General features: G+C 67.9%; 1 protein-coding gene across 1 annotated transcript in view; it reads right to left on the bottom strand.

Moving 5' to 3' along the window:
* Nucleotides 1-15217, bottom strand: part of LOC123363313 (SCO-spondin-like) — a 153155-nt gene that overhangs the window by 7959 nt on the left and 129979 nt on the right. Inside the window, exons 99-107 of the mRNA XM_045004174.1 lie at nucleotides 13969-14130; nucleotides 13091-13207; nucleotides 8187-8325; nucleotides 7356-7558; nucleotides 6547-6717; nucleotides 5101-5228; nucleotides 3233-3384; nucleotides 1961-2007; nucleotides 1394-1558 (exon numbers count right to left, since the gene is read on the bottom strand). Of these exons, the coding sequence (XP_044860109.1) occupies nucleotides 1394-1558; nucleotides 1961-2007; nucleotides 3233-3384; nucleotides 5101-5228; nucleotides 6547-6717; nucleotides 7356-7558; nucleotides 8187-8325; nucleotides 13091-13207; nucleotides 13969-14130 (1284 nt within the window). The remainder of the gene's footprint in view (nucleotides 1-1393; nucleotides 1559-1960; nucleotides 2008-3232; nucleotides 3385-5100; nucleotides 5229-6546; nucleotides 6718-7355; nucleotides 7559-8186; nucleotides 8326-13090; nucleotides 13208-13968; nucleotides 14131-15217) is intronic.

Below are 15217 nucleotides of genomic sequence, written 5' to 3'. Positions count from 1 at the left end.
CACACATCAGGCCAAGGGCCCCCAAACCTGCCCTCCCCGGAGCAGAGCGCTGGGCCCATCTCACCAGGCATGCTGCCCTGACGCTAGCTGTGACGTTATTGAGATAATCTGTGACCATATAGAACATGGTTGCAACCAAGGTCCTGTAGTGGCACCAAATCTAATGTAAAGGGGGTCATCTAAGGTGTCTAAGACCAGGTTAGGGGTTGCTGGTTAGGATTATGCTGTCTGGGTGCATGTGTCATTTTTAGTTGAAGTTATGAGTATTGGCTCTGTCCTGTCTGTATTTCAAACTTGTGCTGTGCTGCTGGGTGACACCCCAGACAAGTTGGTGTCAGCTCGGCCTAGCCTGCTTGATGGCCCATTAAGGACCATCAGCTACACAACTGACCCATGGAGAGAAGCAGATACACCTTGTAACTCAGCAAAGTGCAGGGACTGGCCCATGTGACTCCAGACTCCATTTTGCTGTAATTTTCCACAGTAAGAACAAAGAGGTTCTTACACCTGGAAAAGCCTATATAAGGCTGATGCCTCATCTCCATCTGGTCTTCAATCCTGCTTCTTACCTCTGGAGGGACTTTGCTACAAACTGAAGCTCTGAACAAAGGACTGAATGACCCATCCCAGCGGGGGATGTTCCAGAGACTTGATTTGAACCTGCAGTTTACTCCATCACTGCTACAAGCCTGAACTAAGAACTTTGCCATCACTGTATGTAATTGATTCCATTTAACCAATTCTAGCTCTCATCTCTACCTTTTTCCCTTTATGAATAAACCTTTAGATTTTAGATTCTAGAGGATTGGCAACAGCGTGATTTGTGGGTAAGATCTGATGTGTATATTGACCTGGGTCTGGGGCTTGGTCCTTTGGGATCGAGAGAACCTTTTCCTTTATTGGGGTGTTGGTTTTCATAACCATTCATCCCCAGGACGAGTGCACTGGTGGTGATACTGGGAGACTGGAGTGTCTAAGGAAATTGCTTGTGTGACTTATAGAATCCTAGAATCTCAGGGTTGGAAGGGACCTCAGGAGGTATCTAGTCCAACCCCTGCTTGTGGTTAGCCAGTGGGGTGAGACCCAAGTCCTCTTTGTCTGGCTGGTTTGGTGCCTTAGAGGTGGAGAAACCCCAGCCTAGGGCTGTGACTGCCCTGTTTGAGCGATTGGTCCTGAATTGGCACCTCCGTTGGGTCCCGCCAGAACCGCCTCGTCACACTAGCGAGAGGGGAAACCCTGGTCAGCAGCCTTTGGGCACCGTCTTGCTGCAGCCACTGGGGGCCCCAGGAGGGTGGCTCCCCTGCACCCCCTATAGCATAGTGCCCAGCAGCACACGGGGACCCCGCTCACCCAGTCACCCACCCCCACACCAGCAGTCGCCGGGGGAGCTCACCGCAGTCGGGCAGGGAGCAGGGCGTCCGGCGCGTCAGGGGGCCCAGGCACTCGGCCCCGGCGTACAGGCGCTGCTGCAGCTGGTGCCTCTGGGAGATCCGCACGCCCGGCCCACACGTCACTGAGCACGCGGACCAGGCTGACCACGCGGACCAGAGGCAGTCCACTGTGGGGAGAATTGGGGGGAGTCAGGGCCGAACCCACAACTGTGGGGGGGTCAGAGCTGAGCCCCAATATTCTGTGGGGGGTCAGCACCAACCCCAGCGCACTTGGGGGCTGAGATGTGAGTGCTCGTCTGTTACCACTTTCCCTGTGCTCGGAGGGATGGGCTGCCACCCCCGGCCCTCACCCTGTGGGGTCCATGGGTGCTTCAGGAGCAGAGACCTTCGCCCCACAGCACCTGCCCCCTGGAGCAAGCTCCCTGCACTGCCTCCCAGCGACCACCCCCACCAGGCTCAGCTGGGCTGTCTTGCCGGGGGGCAGGGCCCGGGGGGCAGTGGGATGCTTGGTGCTGATCTGCCTGCAGGCCGGGCGTGGGGTGGGTGGGGCCCAGCCGGGGGGCTCTTACCGTTGCAGTCCCGCTGGGAGCAGCTGAAGGTGCCTCTGCGACAGACACTGCAAACAGAGCGAGGGCGTGAGATGGGAGCCGGCTCCTGGCTGCCGCGCCAGACGTGCCCACCCCAGGCTCCGAGCCCTGCACCCCAGCACTCAGCTCAGCCCCAGCTGTCATCCCCCACACAGCTGGGGAGGAAACTGAGGCATGGAGAGGAAGGGGCCTGCCAGCCCTCACCCAGCAGGTCAGTGGCAGAGCCGGGATGGAACCCAGGAGTCCTGGCTCCCAGCCCTCTGCTCTATCCCACCAGACCCTGCTCCCCTCCCAGAGCTGGGATGGAACCCAGGAGTCCTGGCTCCCAGCCCCCTGCTCTATCCCACCAGACCCTGCTTCCATCCCAGAGTCGGGATGGAACCCAGGAGTCCTGGCTCCCAGCCCCCTGCTCTATCCCACCAGACCCTGCTCCCCTCCCAGAGTCGGGATGGAACCCAGGAGTCCTGGCTCCCAGCCCCCTGCTCTATCCCACCAGACCCTGCTCCCCTCCCAGAGTCGGGATGGAACCCAGGAGTCCTGGCTCCCAGCCCCCTGCTCTATCCCACCAGACCCTGCTCCCCTCCCAGAGTCGGGATGGAACCCAGGAGTCCTGGCTCCCAGCCCCCTGCTCTATCCCACCAGACCCTGCTCCCCTCCCAGAGCTGGGGATAGAACCCAGGAGTCCTGGCTCCCAGCCCCCTGCCCTATACCACCAGACCCTGCTCCCCTCCCAGAGTCGGGATAGAACCCAGGAGTCCTGGCTCCCAGCCCCCTGCTCTATCCCACCAGACCCTGCTCCCCTCCCAGAGCTTGGGGGTTTCGTGCCATGGGCCCTGAGCACTATGTGCCTGGAGCCTGTGCGCTGAGCTCAGTCCCACCGGCCGGCCCCCTGCCTGGAGAGGGGGAGGTCTGATCCTGCCAGGGCCAAGCCGCCATGGCTCACAGCCCCCCAGGCCCGTCCCACAGTGACCATTCTGTGTCCTCAGCCAGCCCCCCGGCTCCGTGCTGCCGCCCCAGGGCAGAGTGCAGCGCCTGCCCCACACCCCTGCAGCAGTCTCCCGTGAACCCTGGGTCACTCGGGACGGGGCCCAGCACTGTCTGTGTGGGGCAGACCCCCACCCTCGCTGCCACCCCGCGGCACTGTCTGCAGGAGGCAGTGCTCCCCTGGCACTGTCCCTGTGGGGCAGCCTGACCCCCAGCGCTACCTGCAGGCCTCCCCTCTCGCCTGCAGGGCCCCCCCAGCCCAGCACTGACCAGCTGTTGCACTGGTGGTGGATGGTGCTGCCGGCCGGGTACTCTCTCGCCCGCTCCTCCTGCGACAGGTTGGAGGCCCATGGCACGGCAGGCGCAGGGAGCAGCAAACAGCGGCATTCATCTGGGGGCACGCACGCCCCGTCCTGCAGCACCTGCAGCGACACAGCAGCTGCCACTGGCCTGCAGAGACTGGGCCGGCAACTCCCTGCCCCGAGACCAGGCTGGGGAACCCCCTGTCCCCCCAGAGACCAGGCTGGGGAACCCCCTGTCCCCCCAGAGACCGGGCTGGGGAACTCCCTGCCCCGAGACCAGGCTGGGGAACTCCCTGTCCCCCCAGAGACCGGGCTGGGGAACTCCCTGTCCTCCCCGAGACCGGGCTGGGGAACTCCCTGTCCTCCCCGAGACCAGGCTGGGGAACCCCCTGTCCCCCCAGAGACCAGGCTGGGGAACCCCCTGTCCCCCCAGAGACCGGCCGGCAACTCCGGGCCCCGAGACCAGGCTGGGGAATCCCCGGTCCCCCTGAGACCGGGCCGGCAACCCCCTGTCCCCCCAGAGACCCAGGCTGGGAACCCCCTGTTTCCCCCACCCTGAGACTAGGCCTGGGAACCCCCTGTCCCACCCACAGGAGAACGGGCCAGGGAACTGTTGTGTATTTGGTTGTCATGGGTTTTGTTGCTATGGCACCTGAGTTAGATTATTAGGGGCTAGCTAGGGCCGGTTGGGTGAGCTCTGTGTCTGTAAATAAATGGTGGTTTGTTAGCTGTCAGCTCTCTGGCCTCAAGTGATTTCTGCCTAAACCGGCCGCCCCCAAGGATCTAACAAGTGGCGACGATGGTGGGATCCCGGTGCTGCTCCGGTAACAGAAGGAAATAGAAGTCAAGGTAAAGAAACCTGCTTGTTTGCACTGACTGTGAAAGTGACACTAAAATCAGGGCTACTCTGAGCAGGCCACTGGAGCCTTTTGATGAGGATACAGAGCAGTGGCAGGTGTATACTGAGCGTTTTGAGCTTTTTGGTATTGCAAATGACATTACAGAAGCGAAGAAGGTGCCAATATTCTTAACTGTTGTAGGGGCTAAAACCTACTCTCTGCTACGCAGCTTACTACACCCTGGTAAGCCTGAGACTAAATCTTACAGTGACATTGTGGAAATCCTGGGGTCCCATTTTTCCCCAAAACCAAGGATATAACAGGAACCCCCTGTCCCCACCCACCAGAGACCAGGCTGGGGAACCCTCTGCCCTCCCAGAGACCAGGCCGGCAACTCCCGCCCCGAGACCAGGCTGGGGAACCCCCTGTCCCCCCCAGAGACCAGGCTGGGAAACCCCCTGCCCCACCCAAGACCCAGGCTGGGAACCCCCTGTCCCTCCCCCCCCGAGACTGGGCCCGGGAACCCCCTGTCCCCACCCACCAGAGACCAGCCCGGCGGAACCTCCTGTCCCCTCCAAAGACCACGCTGGGGAACCCTCTGCCCTCCCAGAGACCAGGCTAGGGACCCTGCCCCACAGCCTGGGGAGGAGGAACCCGGGAGCTGTCCAGGCCCCGCAGCCGGGGGGCTGGGGCTGTGGGCGCAGGTGCTGTCACAGGGGGTGGCCCTCGAATGGCAGCTCATGGCACCGCCGTCTGTTCGGCGCCAGATGGGACCTGGCCCTTCCTCCCTGACAGCCCAGCTCCTGCACCCCAGTGGTAGGAGACCCTCTGCCCTCCAGGCTGCTGGGGGAGGGATGGCGGGCTCCCCTCCCCCGGCTCAGTACCAGGCAGGGGGTGTCCGTGGCAGGGGGCCCAGGGAGGCCAGAGCCCAGCCTGGGGCCCCGTGGGGCAGGCAGGGCTGACGTCTCAGTGTCCTGCCGAGGGGGCAGAGACCCACCTGGCCGGGAGGGCAGGCACAGCCGGGCTGGCACTCCTCCCGCAGGCACGCGGTGCCGGGACGCAGGTCGGCGCAGGCGCGGGGACAGGCGTTGGCACAGTCGCTGTACACCTGGGGGCCCGGGCACTCTGCACAGAGCAAGGGGGGGCAGGTCACACCGGGGAGCCGCGAGCCCCCCCGCCCGCAATACAGACGGGGCTCCCCTCCCCCAGACGGGCCGCACCCACGCACGGACGGGGGCTCCCCTGCCCCACACGCGCCGCGCCCACGCACGGACGGGGGCTCCCCTGCCCCACACGCGCCGCGCCCACGCACGGACGGGGGCTCCCCTGCCCCACACGGGCCGCGCCCACGCACGGACGGGGGCTCCCCTGCCCCACACGGGCCGCGCCCACGCACGGACGGGGGCTCCCCTGCCCCACACGCGCCGCGCCCACGCACGGACGGGGGCTCCCCTGCCCCACACGGGCCGCGCCCACGCACGGACGGGGGCTCCCCTGCCCCACACGGGCCGCGCCCACGCACGGACGGGGGCTCCCCTGCCCCACACGGGCCGCGCCCACGCACGGACGGGGGCTCCCCTGCCCCAGACGGGCCGCGCCCACGCACGGACGGGGGCTCCCCTGCCCCACACGGGCCGCGCCCACGCACGGACGGGGGCTCCCCTGCCCCACACGGGCCGCGCCCACGCACGGACGGGGGCTCCCCTGCCCCACACGGGCCGCGCCCACGCACGGACGGGGGCTCCCCTGCCCCACACGGGCCGCGCCCACGCACGGACGGGGGCTCCCCTGCCCCACACGCCACGCGCCCACGCACGGACGGGGGCTCCCCTGCCCCAGACGGGCCGCGCCCACGCACGGACGGGGGCTCCCCTGCCCCAGACGGGCCGCGCCCACGCACGGACGGGGGCTCCCCTGCCCCAGACGGGCCGCGCCCACGCACGGACGGGGGCTCCCCTGCCCCACACGCGCCGCGCCCACGCACGGACGGGGGCTCCCCTGCCCCACACGCGCCGCGCCCACGCACGGACGGGGGCGCCCCTGCCCCACACGCGCCGCGCCCACGCACGGACGGGGGCGCCCCTGCCCCAGACGGGCCGCGCCCACGCGCGGACGGGGGCTCCCTTGCCCCACACGCGCCGCGCCCACGCACGGACGGACGGGGGCTCCCCTGCCCCAGACGGGCCGCGCCCACGCGCGGACGGACGGGGGCTCCCCTGCCCCAGACGGGCCGCGCCCACGCGCGGACGGGGGCTCCCCTCTGCTGGACACGCCGCACCGTCTGCTGCCAGGGACTCTCCTCCAGGTCCCCCTAGGGGGTCTATGCCCTCAGCCGCTGCAGGCTGACATGCTGGGCGCCAGCTGCAGGCTCTAGGGGGCGCCGCTCTCTCCCCCAGCCGTGTGCTCCGCGCTGGAGGCCCCGGCCCCCCAGCCCAGCCCGTACCTGGCGTGCAGTTGTGGGTGTGGCAGGCGCGGTGCAGCAGCAGGGGGGCAGGGCAGTGCTCCCCCCGGCCCTCCCCTGGGGACAGCAGGCTCCGGCTCCGCTCCGACACGCCCCCCCCACAGCTGGCGCTGCAGGGGCTCCACGCCGACCACGGGCTCAGCTGGCAGCCGGCTGCAAGGGCAGGGCAGGGTCAGGCGGGGGCAGGGCCCACACCCACTGGACTCGGCAGGGAGCAGGCTCAGGGAAGGCAGCGCCTGTGGGGTGCAGGGTGGGAAGCCGGGGCACCGGGGAGACGCTCACTCCTTGGGGATACAACAGGCAACAAGGGCAGCAGCTGCTGAAGGGCCCTAGATGGCCGTGGGGCTGGCACCCACCCGGGCAGGGCCGTGGGGCTGGCACCCACCCAGGCAGGATGGTAGGTTTAGCATTCACCCGGGCAGGGACGTGGAGTTGGCACGCACCTGGGCAGGGACGCGGGGCTGGCAATCACCTGGGCATGGCCATGGGGCAGGCACCCACCCCGGCAAGGCCGTGGGGCTGGCTCTCACCCGGGCAGGACCGTGGGGCCGGCTCTCACCCGGGCAGGGCCGCGGGGCAGGCACTCACCCGGGCAGGGCCGCGGGGCCGGCACTCACCCGGGCAGGGCCGCGGGGCCGGCACTCACCCGGGCAGGGCCGCGGGGCAGGCACTCACCCGGGCAGGGCCGCGGGCCCGGCACTCACCCGGGCAGGGCCGCGGGGCCGGCTCTCACCCGGGCAGGGCCGCGGGGCCGGCACTCACCCGGGCAGGGCCGCGGGGCCGGCACTCACCCGGGCATGACTGCAGGTTGCACTCCGCGATCTCCTCCATGGCGTCGGCGGTGCACGGGGCCCCGGCGGGGCTCTCCTGGCAGGGGCGGTGCCGCAGCGTGCTGCCTCCCCCGCAGGTGACGGAGCAGGGGCTCCACTCAGACCAGGGCCCATAGAAGGGGCACTCCAGATCGGGGCAGGCGAAGGTGCCGTTCCCGCACGTGCTGCAGGGAGAGACACGGCTCAGGGGGTCACAGACACCCGCAACCACGATCTGCCCCTGCCCAATGGCCGGGCGCAGTCCCGCAGCAAGTGCCCGGCAGCGCACGGCCCACATCCTGCAGGCGATGGGCACCCGCCCAGCTCTCTCCCAGCACAGGGCAGACATTCCTCTCATTGCTCCTGCGTGCCAGCCCTCGGGCTTCCTCTGCAGAGCCACCGCTCCTGGCTCTGCGCCCTCCCGTGCCACGGTCACTGCCAACCCCATTGACTATGGGCACCGCCCGAGGAGCTCCACGGGTAACCCCCTGGCAGCACGAGGGCACCTCTCTGCTGGCCAGGCCGCACCCACTCCCAAAGCCTGCGCTGGGCCACTCTGCTCCAGTGTAACGGGCACTGCCCGCGTGGAGCGGGTCCTCAGGCCCCAGCGCTGCACTTCCCACATGGACACCCCCGGGTTGCCGGGCCCAGCCTGGCTCTGCAGACCCCTTTGCCGCGTCTCCGGGAGCCGCGCACGGTGAGCTCCCCCCGGTTAGGGTCCCCTCCCAGAGCCAGGCGCCCGGCCAGCCCCTCCGGAGCTCGGGGGGAAGGATCCGGGGCCCCCGTTCGGCCCCCCTCCCGCCCGCTCCTTACCAGTTGTGACAGTCCAGCTCGGCCGCCTGCCCCGGCCAGAGCTCCCGCGTGCCGTTGGCAGTGGGCAGCCCGCAGCGGCAGGCCAGGACTGGCACGCACACGCCGTCCTGCAGCAGCTGCCCCTCGGGGCACCGGCAGCCTGGCGGAGGAGCGGGAGGTGAGGGGTTGGGACAGAGTGGGGGAGGGGAGAGGTGGAGTTCAGTGGGATGGCAGGATGGGCCGGGGGGTCTGAATGGGAGCCATGGGGCTGGGTACGGATGGGACAAGGGAATAAGGGGGTTGGGTGAGCACTGTGGGGCTGGGTGATGTGGGGCAGGAGGACGAGGGGCTGGGTGAGCACTGTGGGGCTGGGTGATGTGGGGCAGGAGGACGAGGGGCTGGGTGAGCACTGTGGGGCTGGGTGATGTGGGGCAGGAGGACGAGGGGCTGGGTGATGTGGGGCAGGAGGACGAGGGGCTGGGTGAGCACTGTGGGGCTGGGTGATGTGGGGCAGGAGGACAAGGGGCTGGGTGAGCACTGTGGGGCTGGGCGATGTGGGGCAGGAGGACGAGGGGCTGGGTGATGTGGGGCAGGAGGATGAGGGGCTGGGTGAGCACTGTGGGGCTGGGCGATGTGGGGCAGGAGGACGAGGGGCTGGGTGATGTGGGGCAGGAGGACGAGGGGCTGGGTGAGCACTGTGGGGCTGGGTGATGTGGGGCAGGAGGACGAGGGGCTGGGTGATGTGGGGCAGAGGACGAGGGGCTGGGTGAGCACTGTGGGGCTGGGTGATGTGGGGCAGAGGACGAGGGGCTGGGTGAGTGCCATGGGTTAGGATATAGATATTCAGGCCTGTCTGCAAAGGCCTCGACTTTAAGAATGTCGGTGTATTATCAAGTAGCAGAGGGGTAGCCGTGTTAGTCTGGTTCTGTAAAAGCAGCAAAGAATCCTGTGGCACCTTATAGACTAACAGACGTTTTGCAGCATGAGCTTTCGTGGGTGAATCCCCACTTCTTCGCATGCAAGGGGTATTCACCCACGAAAGCTCATGCTCCAAAATGTCTGTTAGTCTATAAGGCGCCACAGGATTCTTTGGTGTATTCTCACTTAGCTAGTTGGAGAGGTAGAAAAGCAAGAATCACAGTCCCTGTCTGTGCAGCGGCTTCCCTCCCTGGGACAGGCTGAGGCCTTCAGCTAAGGTGGAGTCAGGCAGCCGGGAGCTCTCGAAGGTGCCACAGGGCTCCTGTTCTTTGTGCGGATACAGACTAACCCGGCTGCTGCTCTGAAACCTGATCAGCTGGGAAGTGTCTGGTCACAGCCTCCCATTCCAAACTAGCCCATGGAAATAAGGTGCTATTGGGCTGTTAGGAATCCAACCCTGCCCTGATATTCCTCCCACCTCCAGAGAAAGGGAAGAGCCTAGAAGATGTAAAAGGAAACTTAGGCTGTGGCTACACTTGCATTTCAAAGCGCTGCCGCGGCAGCGCTTTGAAGCGCTAAGTGTAGTCAAAGCGCCAGCGCTGGGAGAGAGCTCTCCCAGCGCTGTCCGTACTCCAGCTCCCTGTGGGGAATAACGGACAGCGCTGGGAGCCGCGCTCCCAGCGCTGGGGCTTTGACCACACTGGCGCTTTGCAGCGCCGCAATTTGCAGCGCTGGAGAGGGTGTGTTTTCACACCCTGCTGCAGCGCTGCAAATTTGCAAGTGTAGCCAAGGCATTAGTTTGATCGCAGCCTGTCTGGTAAGAACTCACTGATCAATAGACACAGCTGGAGAACCCTTATGTCTGTACAGGTGTAGTTGTGAAATCCTCACTACTGTATTGTTTTGTATGTTTATTTGCATGGTCTCTGTCTGGTTCTGGGATTGTTTCTGGCTGCTGTATAATTACAGTTAAACCCTGTTATCTCGACGGCCTAGGGGTTTGCCAAAAGCCATCGAGATAACCAATGATCGAGATAAACCCCTATCCACCCCCCCCACCCCCTCCCTGCCCCCTTACCGCGCTGCCTGCACGTGGCTGGATCCGGCAAAGCGGAGCCGGGCGGACGGGCGGACGGGCAAGCGGAGCCGGCGGGCGGGCGGCAGGCGAAGCCGGGACCAGGTATGTGGGGCGGGGACGGGCAGGGACCAGGTATGCGGGCCGGGCGGGTGGGCGGGGACAGGCAGGGACCGGGTATGCGGGGCGGGGAAGCGGGGACCGGCGGGCGGGGAAGCGGAGCCGGCGGGCGGGCGGCAGGAGAAGCCGGGACCAGGTATGTGGGGCGGGGACGGGCGGGGACGGGCAGGGACCAGGTATGCGGGCCGGGCGGGCGGGCGGGGACAGGCAGGGACCGGGTATGCGGGGCGGGGAAGCGGGGACCGGCGGGCGGGGAAGCGGAGCCGGCGGGCGGGCGGCAGGAGAAGCCGGGACCAGGTATGTGGGGCGGGGACGGGCGGGGACGGGCAGGGACCAGGTATGCGGGCCGGGCGGGCGGGCGGGGACAGGCAGGGACCGGGTATGCGGGGCGGGGAAGCGGGGACCGGCGGGCGGGGAAGCGGAGCCGGCGGGCGGGCGGCAGGAGAAGCCGGGACCAGGTATGTGGGGCGGGGACGGGCGGGGACGGGCAGGGACCAGGTATGCGGGCCGGGCGGGCGGGCGGGGACAGGCAGGGACCGGGTATGCGGGGGCGGGCAGGCGGGGAAGCGGAGCTGGGCGGGCGGGTACGCGGGGAACCGCCGGGCTGGGGAGCCGGGCGGCCGGGGAACCGCGTGGCTGGGCGGCTGGTAGGGGACAGGCAGGGACCGGGCGGGAGGCGAGGCGGAGCCGGGCGGGCGGGCGGCAGGCGAGCCGGGACCAGGTATGCGGGTCCGGGCGGGCAGGCGGAGACAGGCAGGGACCGGGTATGCGGGGGCGGGCAGGCGGGGAAGCGGAGCTGGGCGGGCGGGTACGCGGGGAACCGCCGGGCTGGGGAGCCGGGCGGCCGGGGAACCGCGTGGCTGGGCGGCTGGTAGGGGACAGGCAGGGACCGGGGCGGGAGGCGAGGCGGAGCCGGGCGGGCGCGCGGCAGGCGAGCCGGGACCAGGTATGCGGGTCCGGGCGGGCAGGCGGAGACAGGCAGGGACCGGGTATGCGGGGGCGGGCAGGCGGGGAAGCGGAGCTGGGCGGGCGGGTACGCGGGGAACCGCCGGGCTGGGGAGCCGGGCGGCCGGGGAACAGCGTGGCTGGGCGGCTGGGGACACGGTGGGTCGGGGACGGGCTCGAGATATTAGGGTTCTGCAAATCGACATAACAGATGAGAAACCCATAAGGCAAACAGGGCGTTTGGCGGTTCCTCTTGTAAACCGTCCACTTAATAGGGTTGGCAAGTTAACCGAGGTCGACATAAATGGGTTCCACTGTAATGTTGTTGGGTGTAAACCAATGAAGGTGGTGGGGTATAATGGGTTAAATAACCATGTTACAATGTGTCAGGACTGGTTAGTTACATTTCAGTAAAATGATTGGTTAAGGTCTAGCTAAGCAAAACTCAGGTCAATCGGGGGGGGGGGGGGGGAACAGGGACTGGGGATGGGGGAATTGGGATCGTGTCTTGCTAAAGGGGGATGGGAACAGGAACAGGGACACAGGCCAGGCTCTGTGGTGTCAGAGCTGGGATGGGGACACTAAGGAAGGAAACTGGAATCATGCTTGCTGGAAGTTCACCCCAATAAACATCGAATTGTTTGCGCCTTCGGACTTCGGGTGTTGTTGCTCTGTTCATGTGAGAAGGACCAGGGAAGTGAGAGGGTGAAGGAATAAGCCCCCTAACACCATGGGGCTGGGTAATGTGGGGTGGGGGGATGAGGGGGCTGGGTGAGTGCCATGGGGCTGCTTGGAGGGTTGGACGGGGCTGGGTGAGCGCAGTGGGGCTGGGTGGATGTGGGGACGGGGCTGGGTGACTGCCATGGGGGTGGGTGGATGTAGGACAGGGGGATGAGGGGGCTGGGTGAGTGCTGTGGGGCTGGGTGATGTGGGGCAGGAGGACGAGGGGCTGGGTGAGTGCCCAGGGGCTGGGTGGATGTGGGGCAGGAGGACGAGGGGCTGGGTGAGCGCTGTGGGACTGGGTGGATGTGGGGCAGGAGGACGAGGGGCTGGATGGATGTGGGGCAGGAGGACGAGGGGCTGGGTGAGCGCTGTGGGACTGGGTGAATGTGGGGCAGGAGGACGAAGGGCTGGGTGAGCACTGTGGGACTGGGTGGATGTGGGGCAGGAGAACGAGGGTCTGGGTGAGCGCCGTGGGGCTGGGTGGATGTGGGGCAGGAGGACGAGGGGCTGGGTGAGCGCCGTAGGGCAGGAGGACGAGGGGCTGGGTGAGCGCCGTGGGGCTGGGTGGATGTGGGGCAGGAGGACGAGGGGCTGGGTGAGCGCCGTGGGGCAGGAGGACGAGGGGCTGGGTGAGCGCCGTGGGGCAGGAGGACGAGGGGCTGGGTGAGCGCTGTGGGACTGGGTGGATGTGGGGCAGGAGGACGAGGGGCTGGGTGAGCGCCGTGGGGCAGGAGGACGAGGGGCTGGGTGAGCGCCCAGGGGCTGGGTGGATGTGGGGCAGGAGGACGAGGGGCTGGGTGAGCGCCGTGGGGCAGGAGGACGAGGGGCTGGGTGAGCGCCGTGGGGCTGGGTGGATGTGGGGCAGGAGGACGAGGGGCTGGGTGGATGTGGGGCAGGAGGACGAGGGGCTGGGTGAGCGCCCAGGGGCTGGGTGAGCGCAGTGGGGCTGGGTGGATGTGGGGCAGGAGGACGAGGGGCTGGGTGAGCGCCGTGGGGCAGGAGGACGAGGGGCTGGGTGAGCGCCGTGGGGCTGGGTGGATGTGGGGCAGGAGGACGAGGGGCTGGGTGAGCGCCATGGGGCAGGAGCACAAGGGGCTGGGTGAGCGCCGTGGGGCGGTACAGCGGGGGGCGAGGGGGCGGGTACCTGGCTTGCACTCCCTCTGCAGACACTCCACGTGCTCCCACAGGTCGGCGCAGGTGCGGGGGCAGCGGTTGGCGCAGGCCGGGGCGTGCTCCTTGCCCCGATCCTCGCACGCCTCCCCTGGGGGCACAGCCGGGGAGTCAGGGAGCCCCCCCGCCTGCCCTGGAGCCCCCCTGCAGGCGACGGGGCAAGGCCGGGAGGGGCAGAGCCCGTCAGACGCCCGGCGGGCAGGTTCCCAGCCACACCCAGCTGGGCACCCCCCTCCCCAGGACGCGGCTGGGCCCCACCAGGGCAGCAGGAAAGCAAGACGGGGCGCAGCTCTCGAGTGGGGGGCGCCCATCCCCCCTCCTCCATCGCCCCCAGCTCCCGACAGCCCAGCCAAGGGCCCTGCCTGCCATGGGGCGACCATGGACGGGGGGCTGGGAGCCCTCGCAACGCGTGGCAGGGCCTGCGCCGGGGACGGGCACTGGTGGGCGGCAGGGCCCTGCGCCGGGTGCGGGGGGTGTCAGGGCCCGGCGCTGGGGACGTGTGGGCGGCAGGGCCCTGCGCCGGGTGCGGGGGGTGTCAGGGCCCGGCGCTGGGGACGTGTGGGCGGCAGGGCCCTGCGCCGGGTGCGGGGGGTGTCAGGGCCCGGCGCTGGGGACGTGTGGGCGGCAGGGCCCTGCGCCGGGTGCGGGGGGTGTCAGGGCCCGGCGCTGGGGACGTGTGGGCGGCAGGGCCCTGCGCCGGGTGCGGGGGGTGTCAGGGCCCGGCGCTGGGGACGTGTGGGCGGCAGGGCCCTGCGCCGGGTGCGGGGGGTGTCAGGGCCCGGCGCTGGGGACGTGTGGGCGGCAGATCCCTGCGCCGGGCACGGGGGGGTGGCAGGGCCCCGGCTGCGTTACCCGGGCAGACGGCCGTGTTGCAGCTCTCCGACTGGACCCGGGCTCCCCAGCACCGCCTGCCGTCGGCCGGGGGCTGGACGTGGCGCCGGCGCAGCCGGAAGCCACCACTGCAGGGCTCCCGGCACGGGCCCCAGGGGCTCCACTCGCTCCACAGGCAGAGATCTGAGACACAGAGCCAGAGCTGCAGCGCTGGGCACCCAGGACCCCACCCCCACGGGCTCTCCCTGGCCCCACACGCCCACCCTGCCCCCGGGGCAGCAGGGACGCCAGCCTCCGCCCCGCGGGCCCCAGGCTGCCCTGGGGGCATCCACCCGCCACTGAGATGCAGCCACTGCTGGGGCAGGGCGGCTGTTTGGCAGCAGCAGGCTCAGCAGTGCAGGAGCGGACCCAGTTGGGGGGCAGGGGATCTAGGGAGCCAGGTCGGGGGGAGGACTCCCCTCCCAGAGCCCCACCCTGAGACAGGCACATGGGGCCAGCACTGAAAGGGGAGAGCGCCCCCTCCTGAGCCCCCTGCTTCCCACAGCCCAGTGCCCCCTCCTGAGCCCCCCGTCCCCACAGCCCAGTGCCCCCTCCTGAGCCCCCCGTCCCTACAGCCCAGTGCCCCCTCCTGAGCCCCCCGTCCCCACAGCCCAGCGCCCCCTCCTGAGCCCCCCTCCTGAGCCCCCCGTCCCTACAGCCCAGCGCCCCCTCCTGAGCCCCCCTGCTTCCCACAGCCCAGCGCCCCCCCCGAGCCCCCTCTACTGAGCCCCCCGTCTCTACAGCCCAGCCCCCCCCGCCGCGGCCCCGCCCCACTCCCTGCAGCCCAGTGCCCCCTAGGGCACCCCTATGACACTGGGGCCAGCACTGGCCAAAGGGTGAGCGCCCCTGTGACGTTATTGATATAAATGGGGACCATATAGAACATGGGTTGCAACCAAGGTCCTGTAGTGGCACCAAATCCTAAGTAAAGGGGGTCATATAAGGTGTCTAAGACCAGGTTCTGGGTTGCTGATTATAATTATGCTGTCTATATGTCTGTATCATTTTTAGTTGAAGTTATGAATGTTGGCTCTATGCTGTCTGTATTTCAAGTTTGTGCTGTGCTTCTGGGGGAAGCCTCCCAGACAAGCTGGTGTTAGCTCTGCCTAGCCTGTTTGATGGCCCATTAAGGACCATTAAGGACACAATGGACCCATGGAGAGAAGGCAGACACGCCTTGTGACTCAGCAAAGTATGCAGGGACTGGCCCATGTGACTCCAGGCTCCATCT

Source organism: Mauremys mutica, chromosome 2, assembly GCF_020497125.1.
Source record: "Mauremys mutica isolate MM-2020 ecotype Southern chromosome 2, ASM2049712v1, whole genome shotgun sequence".
NCBI lineage: Eukaryota > Metazoa > Chordata > Testudines > Geoemydidae > Mauremys > Mauremys mutica.
The sequence above is the reverse complement of the archived record's forward strand: the minus strand, read 5'-3'. Positions and strand labels throughout refer to the sequence as shown.